Source organism: Rana temporaria, chromosome 3 (assembly GCF_905171775.1).
Source record: "Rana temporaria chromosome 3, aRanTem1.1, whole genome shotgun sequence".
Classification (NCBI taxonomy): domain Eukaryota; kingdom Metazoa; phylum Chordata; class Amphibia; order Anura; family Ranidae; genus Rana; species Rana temporaria.
The window spans coordinates 442383974-442400824 of NC_053491.1; the positions used below are offsets into that span (position 1 = coordinate 442383974).

A 16851-nucleotide genomic window follows, 5' to 3' on the forward strand; every position below is an offset into this window, starting at 1 on the left:
TTTATAATTAAAAAAAAAAAAAAAAAATCTCATACAAGCAAAGCTTTTTTTCAGGGGGAACTTGGTGGAACTCAGTTCCACCACCTCTGGCTCAGACCCTTGGGGGGGGGGGGGGGGGGGGGCTGCTCACAACAATCACTTGTAAACACAGAAGTCTGGTTTCTGTGTTTACAAGTGACAGCTCTGCACTCTGTATGTAATGCAATTCTGGTATTTAATGCCCCTTTAAGACTCTCCTACTGTTTGTGAAATTTGACTGACCACACCCACTATTTGATGCGATTTGGAGGGTGTATGTCTGGGTGTAAGGTCGTGGTTGAGTTCCAGCATCTATTGTTTGAGAAAAAAAGCCCTGCATATAAGAGGTCAAACATAAGCTGTGTCATCGCTGCCTGGGTGAGCTGTCTTGTCATCTTACCTGGACAATGATCTCCAGTGTGTCCAGGACCACCAAGTTAGCTTCAGTTGCCATGTTTCCATCGACTGTGATTTCAAGTTCTCGCTCTGCATGTGTCCTGAAATAAAAGGAAATGGGGTAACCTCCTGCAAACACTATAGAAAGTAATGGCAATCAACGGCACATTAAAACTATTCGGGCTCAGGGCAACACACAAACCAAGGGAACCAAACACGAAAATCATTATCTGCAGAACATCAATCAATACTCTTAAAGCTTCTCACTTTTCCGTCTTCTCGCCGCTTGGCCTCCACTGTGTGACGTTCTTCCTCCATCTTACATTCTCCTGACTCCCGTATGGGCTGCGCTCTGCAAAGTAGGGGACAACAGGCGAGTTTTGACATCATTCTACTAAAGATTTTGTAAATAAATATTCCATATTTGTATACTTTTCTAGCTCTTTATCAACTTAGGACTTGCAAGTTGTTTCTAGCTTGATAAAGAGTTGGCAATGATTTGAAATATCACATTTAAAGAGGTTGTAAAAAAAAAAAAAAAAAAAACTGTGAGACAAAGGTATAATGAGCTAGCATGCATCGCATACTAGCTCACTATAAAATACTTACCTTAGAGCGAAGCCCTCGGAGTGGCGCCCACGCACTGCTGTGACGGCTGACATCTTTCCGGAAGTTAGTGAATGGCCGGAGCCGCGATTACGTCACTTCCACGCATTTACGTGGGAGCCGCCGTTTACATCACAGGGCTCGGAATGAATGGCACCCGTGGCTGTTCCTTTAGAGTGCATGTGCCAGTGATGTCACTGGCTGCATGTAATGTAAATATCTCCTGAACGCTACACATTACCTATAGGTAAGCCTTATTATAGGCCTACATATAGGTAAATATCTGCAGAGGAAGTTTACTTCCACTTTAAATTAGGGCAGGGAAGAGAGAGAGAGGGAGAGAGAGAGAGAGAGAGAGAGAGAGAGAGAGAGAGAGAGAGAGAGAGAGAGGGAGAGAGAGGGAGAGAGAGAGGGAGAGAGAGGGAGGGAGGGAGAGAGGGAGGGAGGGAGGGGGGGGGGAGAGAGAGAGAGAGAGAGAGAGAGAGAGAGAGGGAGAGAGAGGGGAGAGAGAGGGGAGAGAGAGGGGAGAGAGAGGGGAGAGAGAGGGGAGAGAGAGGGGAGAGAGAGGGGAGAGAGAGGGGAGAGGGAGGGGAGAGAGAGAGAGAGAGAGAGAGAGAGAGAGAGGGGAAGAGAGAGAGAGAGAGAGAGAGAGAGAGAGAGAGAGAGGGGGGGAAGAGAGAGAGAGAGAGAGAGAGAGAGAGAGAGAGGGGGGAAGAGAGAGAGAGAGAGAGAGAGAGAGAGGGGGGAAGAGAGAGAGAGAGAGAGAGAGAGAGAGAGAGGAGAGAGAGAGAGAGAGGAGGGGAAGAGAGAGAGAGAGAGAGAGAGAGAGGGGGGAAGAGAGAGAGAGAGAGAGAGAGAGAGAGGGGGGGGGGAAGAGAGAGAGAGAGAGAGAGAGAGAGAGAGAGAGAGAGAGGGGGGGGGGGGGAGAGAGAGAGAGAGAGAGAGAGAGAGAGAGAGAGAGGAGAGGAGAGGAGAGGAGAGGAGAGGAGAGGAGAGGAGAGGAGAGAGGAGAGAGAAAGGGATGTATAATAAAAAAAAAGACGAGATATAAGAAAAAAAGAAAGCTAAAAATAAAATAAAAAGATGCGAAATGTGATAAGAACAGAGAAAAAGGAAACAGAGAATGGGAGCGAAAAAGGGAGATAGATGGATAGATTGACAGATAGATAATGATGATGTATAAATGGATCTTACTGGGAGAAATTTTGGACTGGGGTATGCTGGGTCCACCAGGAAGTCGAGTTTTGATAGCTCACGCCATAGGTTTGAAATAACATACTATGTGAAACAGATCATACACAACAGTCTAGATTTGAAATACATTTTATATATTTTTTAAAAGGCAATGAAATGTTTTCTGTTTTCCCTGTGACACTGGCTGATGGATGGGTATAGCCCAGAGAGGAGAGTCTGATTTATTACAGAATTCTTAGTCATGCCCCAGTATTATGGATTCCTCAGTAAGATCCCCAGTATGATGGATTCCCCAGTAAGATCCCCAGTATGATGGATTCCCCAGTATGATGGATTCCCCAGTAAGATCCCCAGTATGATGGATTCCCCAGTAAGATCCCCAGTATGATGGATTCCCCAGTATGATGGATTCCCCAGTAAGATCCCCAGTATGATGGATTCCCCAGTAAGATCCCCAGTATGATGGATTCCCCAGTAAGACCCCCAGTATGATGGATTCCCCAGTAAAATCCCCAGTACGATGGATTCCCCAGTAAGATACAGAAGGGAAAAGGCTGCTGTTCTGAGATGCCTATCTAGACATTTAAATGGACCAAGACTGAATCATTGACGCAATGAGGGAGATTTACTAAAACCGAAGTGTACAAAATCTGTCACAGCTCTGTATAGAAACCAATCAGCTTCCAGATTTTGCTGCCAAAGCTTCATTAGAAATGCTGAAGTTAGAAGCTGGTTGGCCTAGGAACGCACAACTGCACCAGATCCTTGCATGCTCCAGTCTTAGTAAATCTCTTCTAATATACGATAAGAATGATGATCACGAGAAACCAATTCGTACCTCTACTACGTTTCACCATATCCTGACGAGCACCGATCGTGCCGAGAATGGCCTCCTCCAGCCGAGCCTTCATATCGAGGGATTTCTTAAACGTCAGGCTGTTGATGCGCTCAAATGCCTTTTTACCCTGAAGAATGGGGAATAATGGGGGGGTTTGGTGTAAAGGGGTGCTCCAAGCATTGGAAGTACAATCTCTGTACGATTCATGGGAAGCTCACCTTATACTGGAAGCAGGACACACACACACTCAGAAACTCCAGGAGACGGGTCAGTTGTTGTACAGACAGGCTGGAAAACCAGCGCTGGAGACAATCTTGCTCAGCGTTCTTCAGCACCCACAGCGCACATACCAAGAGATTGCGGCTCGACTCCGCAGAGAGCACACCACTGGTACGCTAATGAGAGAGAAGGAAAGGTTATAGCCTCACTCTATAGACATTTTAACTTGTTTTTTAAAAGCCTGCCTGATTTTGAAAGTCTGCAGACTTTCAAGATTTCAAAGTTCATTGCAAGAACTCATTGGGGGGGGGGGGTATTTACTAAAACTGGAGTGTGTAAAATCTAGTGCAGCTCTGCATAGAAACCAACCAGCTTCCAGGTTTTATTTGGTTCCCTTTTTAAATGTTTTATTTTTTTAATACTTACCTAGGTGGATGCAGCGTCTCTCTGATGCTGCATGTTCGCCCCGCCGGCTCGAAGACTGAGAACGGAGCGATCAAACACCACTGATCGCTCAGTTCTCAGTGCTCCATGACTGTCAGTCTGTCACAACTGCTGTCTTTGTACCTACTGGGGAAATACGCTTCCTGTCCAAGTGACAGGCCAGCTAATCTCCACCGGGACAGACAGAGCATTAGAAACCTCACAGTTCAAATCCTTCCTCCTCTATACAAAGCTAAAAAAACACGTTTTGGCTGGAGTTGGCCTTTAATTTAAGGCCAATTAGTAATCCAGCATCTACCAGAGTCTTTCTCAACTTTTTTTTTTCTTTAATATGGAGGAACCCTTAAAATAACTTTCTGGTCTCAGGGACCCCTGCTAATAATTACTATAGGTTACAGTACATTAGTGTGATGAATGCTCCTTACGTTGGTGGTCAGTGAGAAGAATGCCCCTTACATTGGAGGTAAGTGGGAAGAATGCCCCTTACATTGGTGGTCAGTGGGAAGAATGCCCCTTACATTGGCGATCAGTGGGAAGAATGCCCCTTACATTGGTGGTCAGTGGGAAGAATGTTCCTTACATTGGTGGTCCAGTGGGAAGAATGTTCCTTACATTGGTGGCCAGTGGGATGAATGCTCCTCACGTTGGTGGCCAGTGGGATGAATGCTCCTTACATTGGTGGCCAGTGGGAAGAATGTTCCTTACATTGGTGGCCAGTGGGAAGAATCCTCCTTACATTGATGACCAGTGGGATGAATGCCCCTTACATTGGTGGCCAGTGGGAAGAATGCCCCTTACATTGGTGACCAGTGGGAAGAATGCTCCTTACATTGGTGGTCGGTGGGAAGAATCCTCCTTACATTGATGACCAGTGGGAAGAATGCTCCTTACATTGGTAGTCAATGAGAAGAATATCCCCCTACAGATAGCTAAAAAGATCACTGGTGTCAGTGGGTATTATTCTAAAAGGCAGAAATTGCTCATTGCACAAGGGACCCCCTAGCAGCCTCTGGAGGAAACCTAGATGAGAAAGACTGATCTACCCAAATCTGTAACCAACAATTAAACAAGTTTAAACATACACATGAAAATAAAATTGCAATAAAAGGAATATGGAGAACGGTAGGGGTTAGGGATAGGCTCTCCACTCACAGCTGGCGGGAGAGGGAAATTTGTTGTCTTCTGTTGTGTTGGTAATGGAGACCCAGCAATTGCCATGGCAACGGTCTGACTGATGGTGCCGCTGTCTGAGTCCACTTCGTCTGCCATAGAAGAGGCATGACGCACCCTCTGGGCATGTGGCTCTGCTAATAAAGGACGGGACTATTAGTCATTGTATTCGCAGCAACCCTACAACACTCATATTACAGTATAACAAGTCAACCCATCTGCCAGCCAGGGCATCTGAAAGGCCCACATTTATTATATATAAAAAAAAGACTTTGGTTAGCAATACAAGTTTTTAAAAAAAAAAGAAGTTATTTATTGTGTAGTCAGGAATAGATCTATAAATATATTGAATATAAACACCGATCAGCCATAACATTATGACCACTGACAGGTAAAGTGAATAACATCGATTATCTCATTACAATGGCACATGAACGTTGATCAGAAATATTAGGCAGCAAGTGAACATGTTGTCCCTAAAGCTGATGTATTGAAAGCAGAAAATAATGGGAAAGTGAAAGGATTGGAGCGACTTTGACAAAGGCAAAATTGTAATGACCAGACAAAACAGTTTGTAAAATCCGTAATTTTTGCATCTGTCCATAAATGTCCATTACGGACATACAGACTACACGTCTATAATGGACATTTATGGACAGATGCAAAAATTACGGATTTTACAAACTGTTTGCAAATTTACTGAAAGTTGGCAACCCTGCGACTGGGTCAGAGCAACTCCAAAACTGCAGCCCTTGTTGGATGTTCCGGGTCTGCAGGGTGTACGGTAGAGCTGCACGACCCTTGTTAAAAATAGAGTCGCAATTATTATTTTTTTTAATAAAGATCACAATTCTCGCGCCGTAATATCGTCTTTCACATTATACCAAAAAAATTGGGCTAACTTCACCGTTTAATTTATTTTTTTCATTCATTAAAGTGTATTTTTAAAAAACAAAATGCGTTTAAAAAAACGCTGAGTAAATACGGTGTGACATAAAATATTGCAACAACCATCATTTTATTCTCTAGGATCACTGCTAAAAAAATATATATATATACCATGTTTGGGTGTTCCAAGTAATTTTCTAGCAGAAAATAATGATTTTTTTACTTGTAGGCAACAAATGTCAGAAAAGATTTGGGTTCGGATTCAGATACATTGGTGTATATTTCCGCAGGGCGTAACGTATCTTAGATACGTTACGCCGCCGTAAATTAGGGTGCAAGTTCCGTATTCAGAAAGAACTTGCGCCCTTAGTTACGGCGGCGTAACGTCTGTTGTCTGGCGTAAGCCTGTCTAATTCAAATGTGGATGATGTGGGCGTGTTTTATTTAAATTCACTGTGACCCCATGTATTTGGCGTATTTTACGAACGACGCATGCGCCGTTCGTGAAAAAATCCCAGTGTGCATGCTCGAAATTACGCTGCAAATCGTTAATGCTATAGACGTGAACATAACTTACTTACAGCCCTATTCACGAACGACTTACGCAAACGACGTAAAATTTTCAAAATTCGACGCGGAAACAACGTCCATACTTAACATAGGATACTCCTCATATAGCAGGGGTAACTTTACGCCGGAAAAAGCCTAACGTAAACGACGTAACAAAATGCGCTGGGCGGACGTACGTTTCCGAATCGGCGTAACTACCTAATTTACATATTCCTTGCGGAAATATACGGAAGCGCCACCTAGTGGCCAGCGTAAATATGCAGCCTAAGATACGACGGTGTAAGACACTTACGCCGGTCGGATCTCAGGGAAATTCTGGCATATCTAGCTTTCTGAATACAGAAAGAAGATACGGCGGCACTTCGTAGCACTTACGCGGCGTATCAATAGATACGCCGCCGTAAAGGCTATCTGAATCCGGCCCCCAGTCTTTAAATGGTTAAACTTCCTTCATCTACGCTCGTGTTCTTTCCCTTGATAAAAGAACGAAGATTTACTTTGTTTCCACCTAGTGGCCAGCGTAAATATGCAGCCTAAGATACGACGGTGTAAGACACTTACGCCGGTCGGATCTCAGGGAAATTCTGGCATATCTAGCTTTCTGAATACAGAAAGAAGATACGGCGGCACTTCGTAGCACTTACGCGGCGTATCAATAGATACGCCGCCGTAAAGGCTATCTGAATCCGGCCCCCAGTCTTTAAATGGTTAAACTTCCTTCATCTACGCTCGTGTTCTTTCCCTTGATAAAAGAACGAAGATATACTTTGTTTCCACTTTGTGTTGTTATAAAACTTGGCAGGCTGCCTGGATTTTTTTCCCCCCAGCTGTGAGAACTCTCTGCACCGTACACACGATCCGAAAATCGTACGAAAAATGCAGATTTCGAAACGATCGTACGATAATCAGATCGTTAGTACAGAGCTTCCGAGAGCCAATCAGGACAGTTCATCCGATTTTATTCTATCGGACATGCACGGAATTTTTTTTCGTACGATGCCAGATCGTACGATTTTCGTTTAATCAGTACAGCTGTCGTTCGAAAATGCAATACAAATGCATTACAACACATGACATCACTTCCGATTTTTTATTCTGCCGTATGAGAATTTTCGTGACTTTAGTAAACTCATCAGATTCGACGTGAGATTAGCATACAAAAAAAAAACGGACGATCATTCGTCCGATAATCGGATCGTGTGTACCGGGCATTAGAAAGATCGTGACATGCGGTTTGGAAGATTGGGAAGGGAAAAAGATTGCGATTTCGATTCTTAACGATTAATCGTGCCGCTACAGTATACGGTGTTGGTTCACTTTTTCTTTTCTTATAAACAATGAACTAAACCTTTAACCATTCTGCATGAAGGACAATCAAAAATCCAAGGACTGGTTGCACAAAAAGTTGAAAACTATCCACTATAACATGTTATAGAAAAGTGTTATCCCGAGCTAACTGCTCAGAAAATTATTATCAATGTGCAAACGGCTACATACAGTAAAATGTGTTCCCACATTAAAGTGAATAAAATAAAGTAGCCCTTGAGGAAGTCACGTGGCCGTGACGACAAGCGTTGGGCGGAGCCGGGTGACTGACTGACTGCCACAACTGAAAGTGACGCGGGAGTCACAGCCCCCTTTGGAATAAAAGCTGATATTTCTTTTATTGATTGATAAACGCACGATCTCTTAAAGGGACATACACCCAATTCATTTGATCATTTTGGAGTAGTGTAAAGAGGAAGATTTGAAGCAGCTAAAAAGGCAGCTAAGGGGAAAGAAATATATGACCTGGCACGTTTGCGGGTCCAGCTGAGGTGAGAGCATAAGTGAACGGTGGTGGGAATCACTTTGCTTGGTTTGATCAGCACTACACGTCTACATGTGGAAGACCCTTGTTTATGGGAGAGTCAAGATTGGATTGAATCTGCACTCTTTTTCTTCCTAGCATGAGACTATTAAGCTCTGTTAAAGAGACCCTTATTTACACTGGTGGAATTTCAATACTATTATTTTATTTTTTTGTTATTTATATGTTATACAGTGGAACCTCAGTTTAAGAGTACCTTGATTTGAGAGCGATTTGATTTGCGAGCAACTTTTTTTTTTATTATTCTGACTCGGTTTGCGAGTGTGGACTTGCAAGACAAGCAGAATTCAAGCTAAATAGGCCTGCAGTACCTCATTTGGCCTGAGGTACGGTGGCGCAGGAGCCGAGCAGAGCCAGATAGGCCTGCAGTACCTCATTTTGCCTGAGGTACGGGGGCGCAGGAGCTGAGCAGAGCCAAAAATAGGCCTGCAGTACCTCATTTGGCCTGAGGTACGGGGGCCCAGGAGCCAAGGATAGCGCGCTCCAGATGACGTCAGTGAGACGAAACCGGTAGAGCGATCGCATCTCTGAGTCACAGCACTTCAATTTTAAGGCTTTTACCTATGTTTTTAAATGTGAGTACCCTGTTTATGTGAATTAAAAGATCGTATTTGATTTACAAAACGGTATCACGCTATTGGGCGCTTTATTTATCTCTTCTTTGAGCGGCTGAGAACTTTATGCATTGAGAGTCCTGGCGGGATGCAGCACGTATAATTTATTGTGAGAGCCTGTTACCCCTGTAGGGGGAATTGTATCCGGTGAGTGCGGGACCATTGGGAGAGAGCACTGAGTGATTCACTGAAGGCTTGCAACACAGTTTGTCTTTGCACGGAGCACGCAGCACTTCATTTTGCATGAATTATTATTGGAAACTGGACTTGTGTGATATACACTTTTTGCAATATTTTTGTATTTGAAGATAAGCACCAGCACTTTATTTATTTATTCTATTATATTTTTTGTGATATACATATTTTTTCACATTTATATTTTTTTTATTTTATTTGTATTTTGTTGTTCCTACATTGGAGTAGGCACCATCACTTGTTATTTCATATTTTTTGCACATAATCAAAACCACTTAGGTGGGCATACTCTTTATATTTATTACATTTGTTATCGTTCACATTTTATCTTTCACACTTAAGTAGGCGCCACCACCTGCTATCTCATATTCAGAGCCAAAGATAGGCCTGCAGTACCTCATTTGGCCTGAGGTACGGGGCCCAGGAGCCGAGCAGAGCCAAAGATAGGCCTGCAGTACCTCATTTGGCCTGAGGTACGGGGGCCCAGGAGCCGAGCAGAGCAAAAATTGGCCTGCAGTACCTCATTTGCCCTGAGGTACGGGGGCCCAGGAGCCGAGCAGAGCCAAAGATAGGCCTGCAGTACCTCATTTGGCCTGAGGTATGGGGGCTCAGGAGCCGAACATTGGCCTGCAGTACCTCATTTGGCCTGAGGTACGGGGGCGCAGAAGCTGAGCCAAAGTGTCCTTGGGCCTTTTCGGCGCCCCCCACCTCTGGCCGCATTCAGTATTGCATCCCATTGAAGTCAATGCGGTAATTATTATTTTAGTTTTCATTGAGTTCAAGGGGGAAACTGGCTTTGATATGCAAGTACTTTGAATTACGAGCATTCTCCTGGAACAGATTATGCTCGTAATCCGAGGTTCAAATTATGATTGACTGCAATTTGTTGCACCTTTACATGCATCTGATAAGTTTGAATTTATCACACTATCTTGAGGGGTTATGTTTAATATTTTTTAATGATAACTGTGAGGCGCAACAGTGTCACTTTATTTATTTAATCCACTATATCATCTTGAAAATATCAGCAATTTCCCATAAATTGACTCAAAACAGTTCACCTTCAGCAGCAAAAATCACATGTGCCCTTTAAACATAACCGCGCCAATTTGTCTGTGAAATCGGGCCTGTGAGGGAAGCTGGAAGGAGCGGAGAATCTCGGTTCCAGGAATCCATCTGTCAAAGGCTTGGCAGCCCCCCGGAGGTGACACATGTCTCTGGATCGCAGCCTCTTGGCTTATCAGTAAAGTGTGTTAAATGGATATTCACCCGTGAAGTCGTACAGATGAGGGAGAGTTTCCATGACGATGCCAATCAGAGGGAGATAAAGACGGGAAATGCTCTGCTTGACCGCCGGCTCGGAGTAGCGCGGGTCCATGTCATGGCTACAGAGGAGGTTGTGCAGGGTGCTGATGGCTTTCTTCTGCAGGAAAAACACCCTGTGTGGAGAGGAAGAGAGTTCATTTACAGTGCCTTGAAAAAGTATTCATATTTTCCACATTTTCTCATGTTACAACCGAAAAACAAATGTATTTTATTGGGATTTTATGTGATAGACCAACAGGAAGTGGCACATAATTGTGAAGTGGAAGAAAAAAAGAATGTTTTTTTATTTATTTTTACAAATAAATATATGAAAAGTGTGGCCTCCTTTACTCCGATACCCCTAACTAAAATCTAGTGGAACCAATGGCCTTCAAAGTCACCTAATTAGTAAACAGAGTCCACCTGTGTGTAATTTAATCTCAGTATAACTACAGTTGTTCTTTGAAGCCCTCGGAGGTTTGTTAGAGAACCGTAGTGAACAAACAGCATCATGGTGGCCAAGGAACACACCAGACAGGTCAGGGATAAAGTTGTGGAGAAGTTTAAAGAGGGGTTAATGTTAACCGCTTCAGCCCCGGACCATTTTGGTGGTCAAAGACCAGAGACATTTTTGCGATTCGGCACTGCGTCACTTTAACTGACAATTGCGCGGTCGTGCGACGTGGCTCCCAAACAAAATTGACGTCCTTTTTTTGCCATAATAAATATCCCCCAAAAATATATAAAAAAAAAAATTTCCCCTCAATTTAGGGTGATACGTATTTTTCTACATATTTTTGTTTAACAAAAAATAAAATAATTCGCAATAAGCGTTTATTGATTGGTTTGCACAAAAGTTATAGCCTCTACAAAATAGGGCATAGTTTTATGGCATTTTTATTAATAGTTTTTTTTACTAGTAATGGCGGCGATCAGCAATTTTTATCGTGACTGCGACAGTATGGCAGACACATCGGACACTTTTGACACCATTTTGGGACCATTGTCATATTTACAGCGATCAGTGCTAAAAAAAATGCACTGATTACTGTGAAAATAACACTGGCAGTGAAGGGGTTAACCTGTAGGGGGCGCTGAAGGGGTTAAGTGTGACCTAATGAGTGATTCTTACTGTATGGGGGCGTGGCTTGGCGTGTCACGTCACTGATTGTCGTTCCCTATGACAGGGAACAGACGATCAGTGGCAGTCGGACTAGGAAGCACGGGGAGAGGTTTGTTTACACTTACCTCTCCCCGTTCTTCAGCTCTGTGACCCGATTGCGGGACACCGGCGGCGATCGGGTCCGCGGTTACGGAGTACCCGACCGGTTGCGAGCGAGCGGCCGCCGAGACCCACGGCTGTGCATATTAAAGGGGACGTACCTGTACAGTGTACATCGGCATGCGGCGGTCGGCAAGTGGTTAAATATCCCAAGCTTTGAACATCTCAATGGTGCACACCGTGCAAGCCCATCTGTCCTGCAAGTGATAGCAGCCTCTGTCTAAGCCACAGCTTGACGCTTTTTGCCCTAACCTCCATGACTAAGCCCCGTGTGTGGGGCGAAACATGTCAGTGGGCGTGGTTTAGATTAAAGTGGTTGTAAACCCCTACATACCACTTTCACCTACAGGTAAGCCTAGATTAAGGCCCCTTTCACACTGGGGCAGGATGTGCAGTGGCTATTTTTAGCGGCGCTATACCGTCGAAATTGAGAATGCTGGGGCAGGAGTATTTCAGGCGTTATTTTTGTGCGCTAAAACGCCTGAAATACACCTTAGTGTGAAAGGGGCCTACACAATCGTTTTTTGGCATGAAAAAAACCATAGTTTTTAAAAACGTCATTTAAAATGATCGTGTGTGGGCTTCACAACGTTTTTCGGCTTCTGAAAAACGAAAAAAAAAAATTTTTTTCGAACATGCTGCATTTTTTCACGTCGTTTTTTAAAATGTCGTTTTTCGTGTTGTTAAAAATGATCGTGTGTAGGCAAAAATTAAGTTTTAAACCCGCGCATGCTCAGAAGCAAGTTATGAGATGGGAGCGCTCGTTCAGGTAAAACTACCATTCATAATGGAGTAAGCACATTCATCACGCTGTAACAGACAAAAAAGCGCGAATCGTCTTTTACTAACAAGGAAATCAGCTAAAAGCAGCCCAAAGGCGAATAGAACTTCCCCTTCAGAGTGCCGTCGTACGTGTTGTACGTCACCGCGCTTTGTTCATCATTTTTCTAAAACTATGGTGTGTGGGCAACGTCGTTTTTAATGATGAAGTTGGAAAAACGTAGTTTTTTGGACATGCTGAAAAACGACGCTTTTTTTAATGCCGAAAAACGATCGTGTGTACGCGGCATTAGGCTTACCTGTAGGTGCTGGAAATATTTCCTAAACCCACACAGTTTAGGAGACATTTACAAATCGCTGTACGGCGATTTCTTCTGTGCATGTGACGGAGTTAAAAAGGGCACGCTGTGCCGTCTCTGCTCCACCATGCTCACTGGAGCACTAGGCTGTAGTACTAGGCGGGAGAGGCCGACTCAGCCTCTCAGTGGCTCGCTGCAAGGCTGAGCCAGGTGCTGGTCCAGACATGTGGGTGGATCCCGACTTCATTATCGCGGTCTTGTCCGAGTCTGGACCAGCTCTATGACTTCAGCCCGCTGTCAGCTAAAAACGGGTCACAGGAGTGCAGAACGAACTGCACTTTTGTCATCCACAGGAGATTCTCTTTTAAGGCAATCGCCATATTGTCTCACATCCGATCTGGGGCAGTCATTCAAATTGGCTCTTGAATATTATAGTTGTCTGGTTATCTCTGGTTACAATACTTTCTGAGCCATTGATGTGGAATAAACGGAATAAAACTTAAAATTAGGAAAATCAGAAGTTCTTATCTGCATACTTGTTTAAGGTCAGAGACTTATAGCTAGATTCAGGTACATTAGCTTAACTTTGCGGAGGCGTAGCTTAAGGCATTTAAGCTACGCCGCTGTAAGTTAGCTAGGAAAGTACATGATTCACAATGAATTTAACTGCTAAGTTACGGCGGCGTAGCCTAAATCTCCGGGCGTAAGGGCGCCTAATTCAAATGTGTGTTAGGGGGGCGTGTTGTATGCTTATTGTGCTTGACCTTACGTTTTTTTTAACTGCGCATTCGCCGGGCGTCTACATTTCCCAGTGTGCATTGCGGCTAAGTACGGCGCACGGGTCTATTGATTTTGACGTGGACGTAAACGACGTAAATCCCAATTCACGGACGACTTACGCAAACGACGTAAAAAATTTGAATTTCGATGCGGGAACGGCGGCCATACTTGACATTACTATTCCAATAGGGCCTAGCTCTAACTTTACGCGGCCTATCTCTTACGTAAACGGCGTAAAAGTACTGCGTCGGCCGGGCGTACGTTCGTGAATCGGCATATCTCCTCATTTACATATTCTACGCCGACCGCAATGGAAGCGCCACCTAGCGGCCATCCAAAATATTGCAATCTAAGATAGGACGGCGCAAGCCGTCCTATCTTAGATATGTTTAAGCGTATCTCTGTTTGAGTATACACTTAAACATAAGTCGGCGTAGATTCTGAGTTGGGTTGGCTTATCTACTGATAAGTCGGCCTAACTCTTACTGAATCTACCTATTAGAGCACTAAAGCCAAAGGCTCATCATGGCAGCTAGTCAACTAGAAGAGTTCAACAATGGTAGCTCTCAGATTATTCTTATGTGACATTTCCTTTAATTGTGTCGCTGTAATGATTGGTTGTTCTACCATTCAGGTGTGGCAGCAGGTAGGTTAAAAATGAGATAAGGAGAGCCATATTAAGAATGGTGGGCAGCAACAACTGATACATAAGCAGTAATGCTACCATCCTGGGATGAGAGCAGAGACAGGACAGTAAGTGGACACTGGAACTCACCCTTCCACATCAGGCTCCAGTATCAGGGCGAGCTCAGTCAGGATCAGGCCTGACAGGTAGTGCTGCTGTCTGAACGGCACTGACAGCTCAAACATATTAGTGATGGTCTTGTCCTGGGCTGGACTGGAAAGCATGGAGCTCTGAAAGACAGAAGGAGAGGAACCATTACAAAGTATTCTTAATACAGCTTCCCACAGTCCTTACTACACAAAGTTACTTACTACACAATGTAAAGCCATTTTTTTAAAGCTCTTATTTAAATGTTTGCGGTCTGTGTCCCTAAGGGTGTTACTGATGTGAAACTGATGGGTCTTACTTCCTCTTTGTTTCCCTGCAAAGGTAAAGCATAATGGGCTACTATACATCGCATAGTAGCCCATTATGTGACACTTACCTGCAGGAAAAGCCTGCGATGTCCCGCCTTCCTCACGAGTAGCGAGCGGCCATTCTTCACTCTTCTTCCTTCCGGGGCTGCGAACTTCGGCTCTGTGAGTGGCTGGAGTCATGTGACGTCACTCCCGTGCGCACGGGAGCCTCCACTCGCGGCATGACCCAAGTTAGAAACGGCATAGCGTGCTCTTTCTAACTCTGGCGCATGCGCAGAACAAATCGCCAAACAGCGATTTGCAAATATCTCCTAGTTGTACAGGTCTGGGAGATAATTCAAGCACCTACAGGTAAGCCTTACTCTAGGCTTACCTGTAGGTTAACGTGGTTGTAAAGGGTTTACATCCACTTAAATTCTCTCAAAATGCTCATCTTGGGCCTTGTAAAGTTCTTAAAAAGGTATTTTTTTTCCCCATTATGCACCACATTACGCTTGTCATTTACAGTGGAACCTTGGTTTACGTGTAACATGGTAAACGAGCATTTTTTTTTAATTCTGACTCGGTTTGCGAGTGTTGTCTTGAAAAATAAGCAGAATTCAAAATAATGGGGTGTGCAGTACCACATTTGGCCTGAGGTGGGGGGGGGGGGCGCCGGAGCAGAGCCGATATACTCAGAAATAATTTCCGAGGCTATCTGGTGCCCCCCCACCTCTGGCAACATGCGGTATTGCATGCCATTGAAGTCAATGCAGAATAAATTATTTTCATTTCCATTGACTTCTATGGGGAAACTCGCTTTGACATGCGAGTGCTATGGATTACGAGAATTCTTCTGGAACGGATTATGCTCGTAATTCAAGGTTCCACTGTATTGGCCATTTATTTACCCAGTACTGGATAATTAGCTATCAGGCCACCGATCTGTCTGGAGATCCCTGTGTGCCCAGCCATCATTAAAAGGGCTGAATACATGGAGACACTGTGCCCTGCCAATTCTAGGGGTTGGATACCATGCGAGCACTGATTGGTCATCACAGCGATCACATAATACTATTTACGACGCTGACCCCTATCCTTTCCCTTACAACAGGGGGAAGGAGAGAGGTTGTCTATTTATAAATGGGCACAGAATGAACGGATCAGCTGCTGCAGCTGCTGATCCATTCATTCTGCTGCAATGACTCAGGATATATATTTTTTAACCCTTTCTTGCCCCACCCCCCTCCTCTTTTACACAAACTATACACAGTCTCACTCCCTAAGGACCAGCAAATTAACCCTTCACCTCCCTTATCCAGCCCTTACTAAACATTAACCCCTTCATCTCCATCCTGTCCTGCCCTATATGTGACCAGTACATTATCCCCCTTCACCAGTTGCGGCCTGTGCATTAGGGGTGCCACCCCCTCTATCCACACCACCCCATATATGAAAAATGGAGAGATTCATGCGTAGCCACGGCCGCCCCCTATTCATGCGCCCGGCCCCTTTCAGGACGCCGGTCACCTGAATTACAGTGGCGGGGGTGTTTTTTCTAAGCACCTGATTAGAGTCAAAGGGTCTAAATAGCTTCAAAATAGGGTAAGCTCAGAGCGCAGAGCATTGCGCCCTGAGCCCACCCAGGTGTTACAACAGCAAATAAATAAGTAACAGCGGTGGGTGGTACTGTTTGCCGCCCCCTTAAAAATAAATTACCACCGGCCCCCACTACCCTTCACTGGCTCTTTTCTATGTGGATGATCTGTGTACATTAATGTATTTAGTGCGCCATTCTCAAGTTCCATGTTATCGCCCTCAGTACCGGAACATTTCTGCATTTCAAAAAAATTATGGCAAACAAAGAATTCACCTTGGGTTGTCTGCTTTTCAAAAAAAGGGTCATTCGGGGATTTCTATGTGATTTTGGCATTTGTATTTTAAAAGAAAGTAAGGGAAACAATTTTTTTTCTTTGGTCTTTTTTTCCCTTTTATGATAAAAAAAAAAAAAAAAAAAAACTGGTTATTAAACACCACCAAAAAAATGCTTTGTGTCTCAAAAAATGATATAAAACTCATTAGGGTAAAGCGTTGCATGACAGAGTAATTGTCAGCACAACTATCACAGCACTAAGGGCCAGATTCACGTAGGATCGCGACGGCGTAACGTATCGTAGATACGTTACACCACCGCAAGTTTTCATCGCAAGTGCCTGATTCACAAAGCACTTGCGATGAAAACTACGCCCGTGGCCTCCGGCGCAAGGCGGGCCAATTTAAATGGGCGTGTGCCATTTAAATTA

At 44.2% G+C, this 16851-nt stretch overlaps 1 protein-coding gene across 5 annotated transcripts in view; it reads right to left on the reverse strand.

Annotated features, from left to right (window-relative positions):
• The window catches only part of DOCK6 (dedicator of cytokinesis 6), a 163751-nt gene that overhangs the window by 33245 nt on the left and 113655 nt on the right, over nt 1-16851 (reverse strand). For 4 of the 5 annotated variants that reach the window (XM_040346475.1, XM_040346474.1, XM_040346473.1 and 1 more), the window contains 7 exons: nt 14244-14383; nt 10292-10461; nt 4868-5022; nt 3271-3447; nt 3053-3179; nt 682-766; nt 419-515 (listed from right to left, as the gene is read on the reverse strand). In XM_040346475.1, the coding sequence (XP_040202409.1) occupies nt 419-515; nt 682-766; nt 3053-3179; nt 3271-3447; nt 4868-5022; nt 10292-10461; nt 14244-14383 (951 nt within the window). The remainder of the gene's footprint in view (nt 1-418; nt 516-681; nt 767-3052; nt 3180-3270; nt 3448-4867; nt 5023-10291; nt 10462-14243; nt 14384-16851) is intronic. The other variant, XM_040346472.1, reaches the window with a different exon arrangement.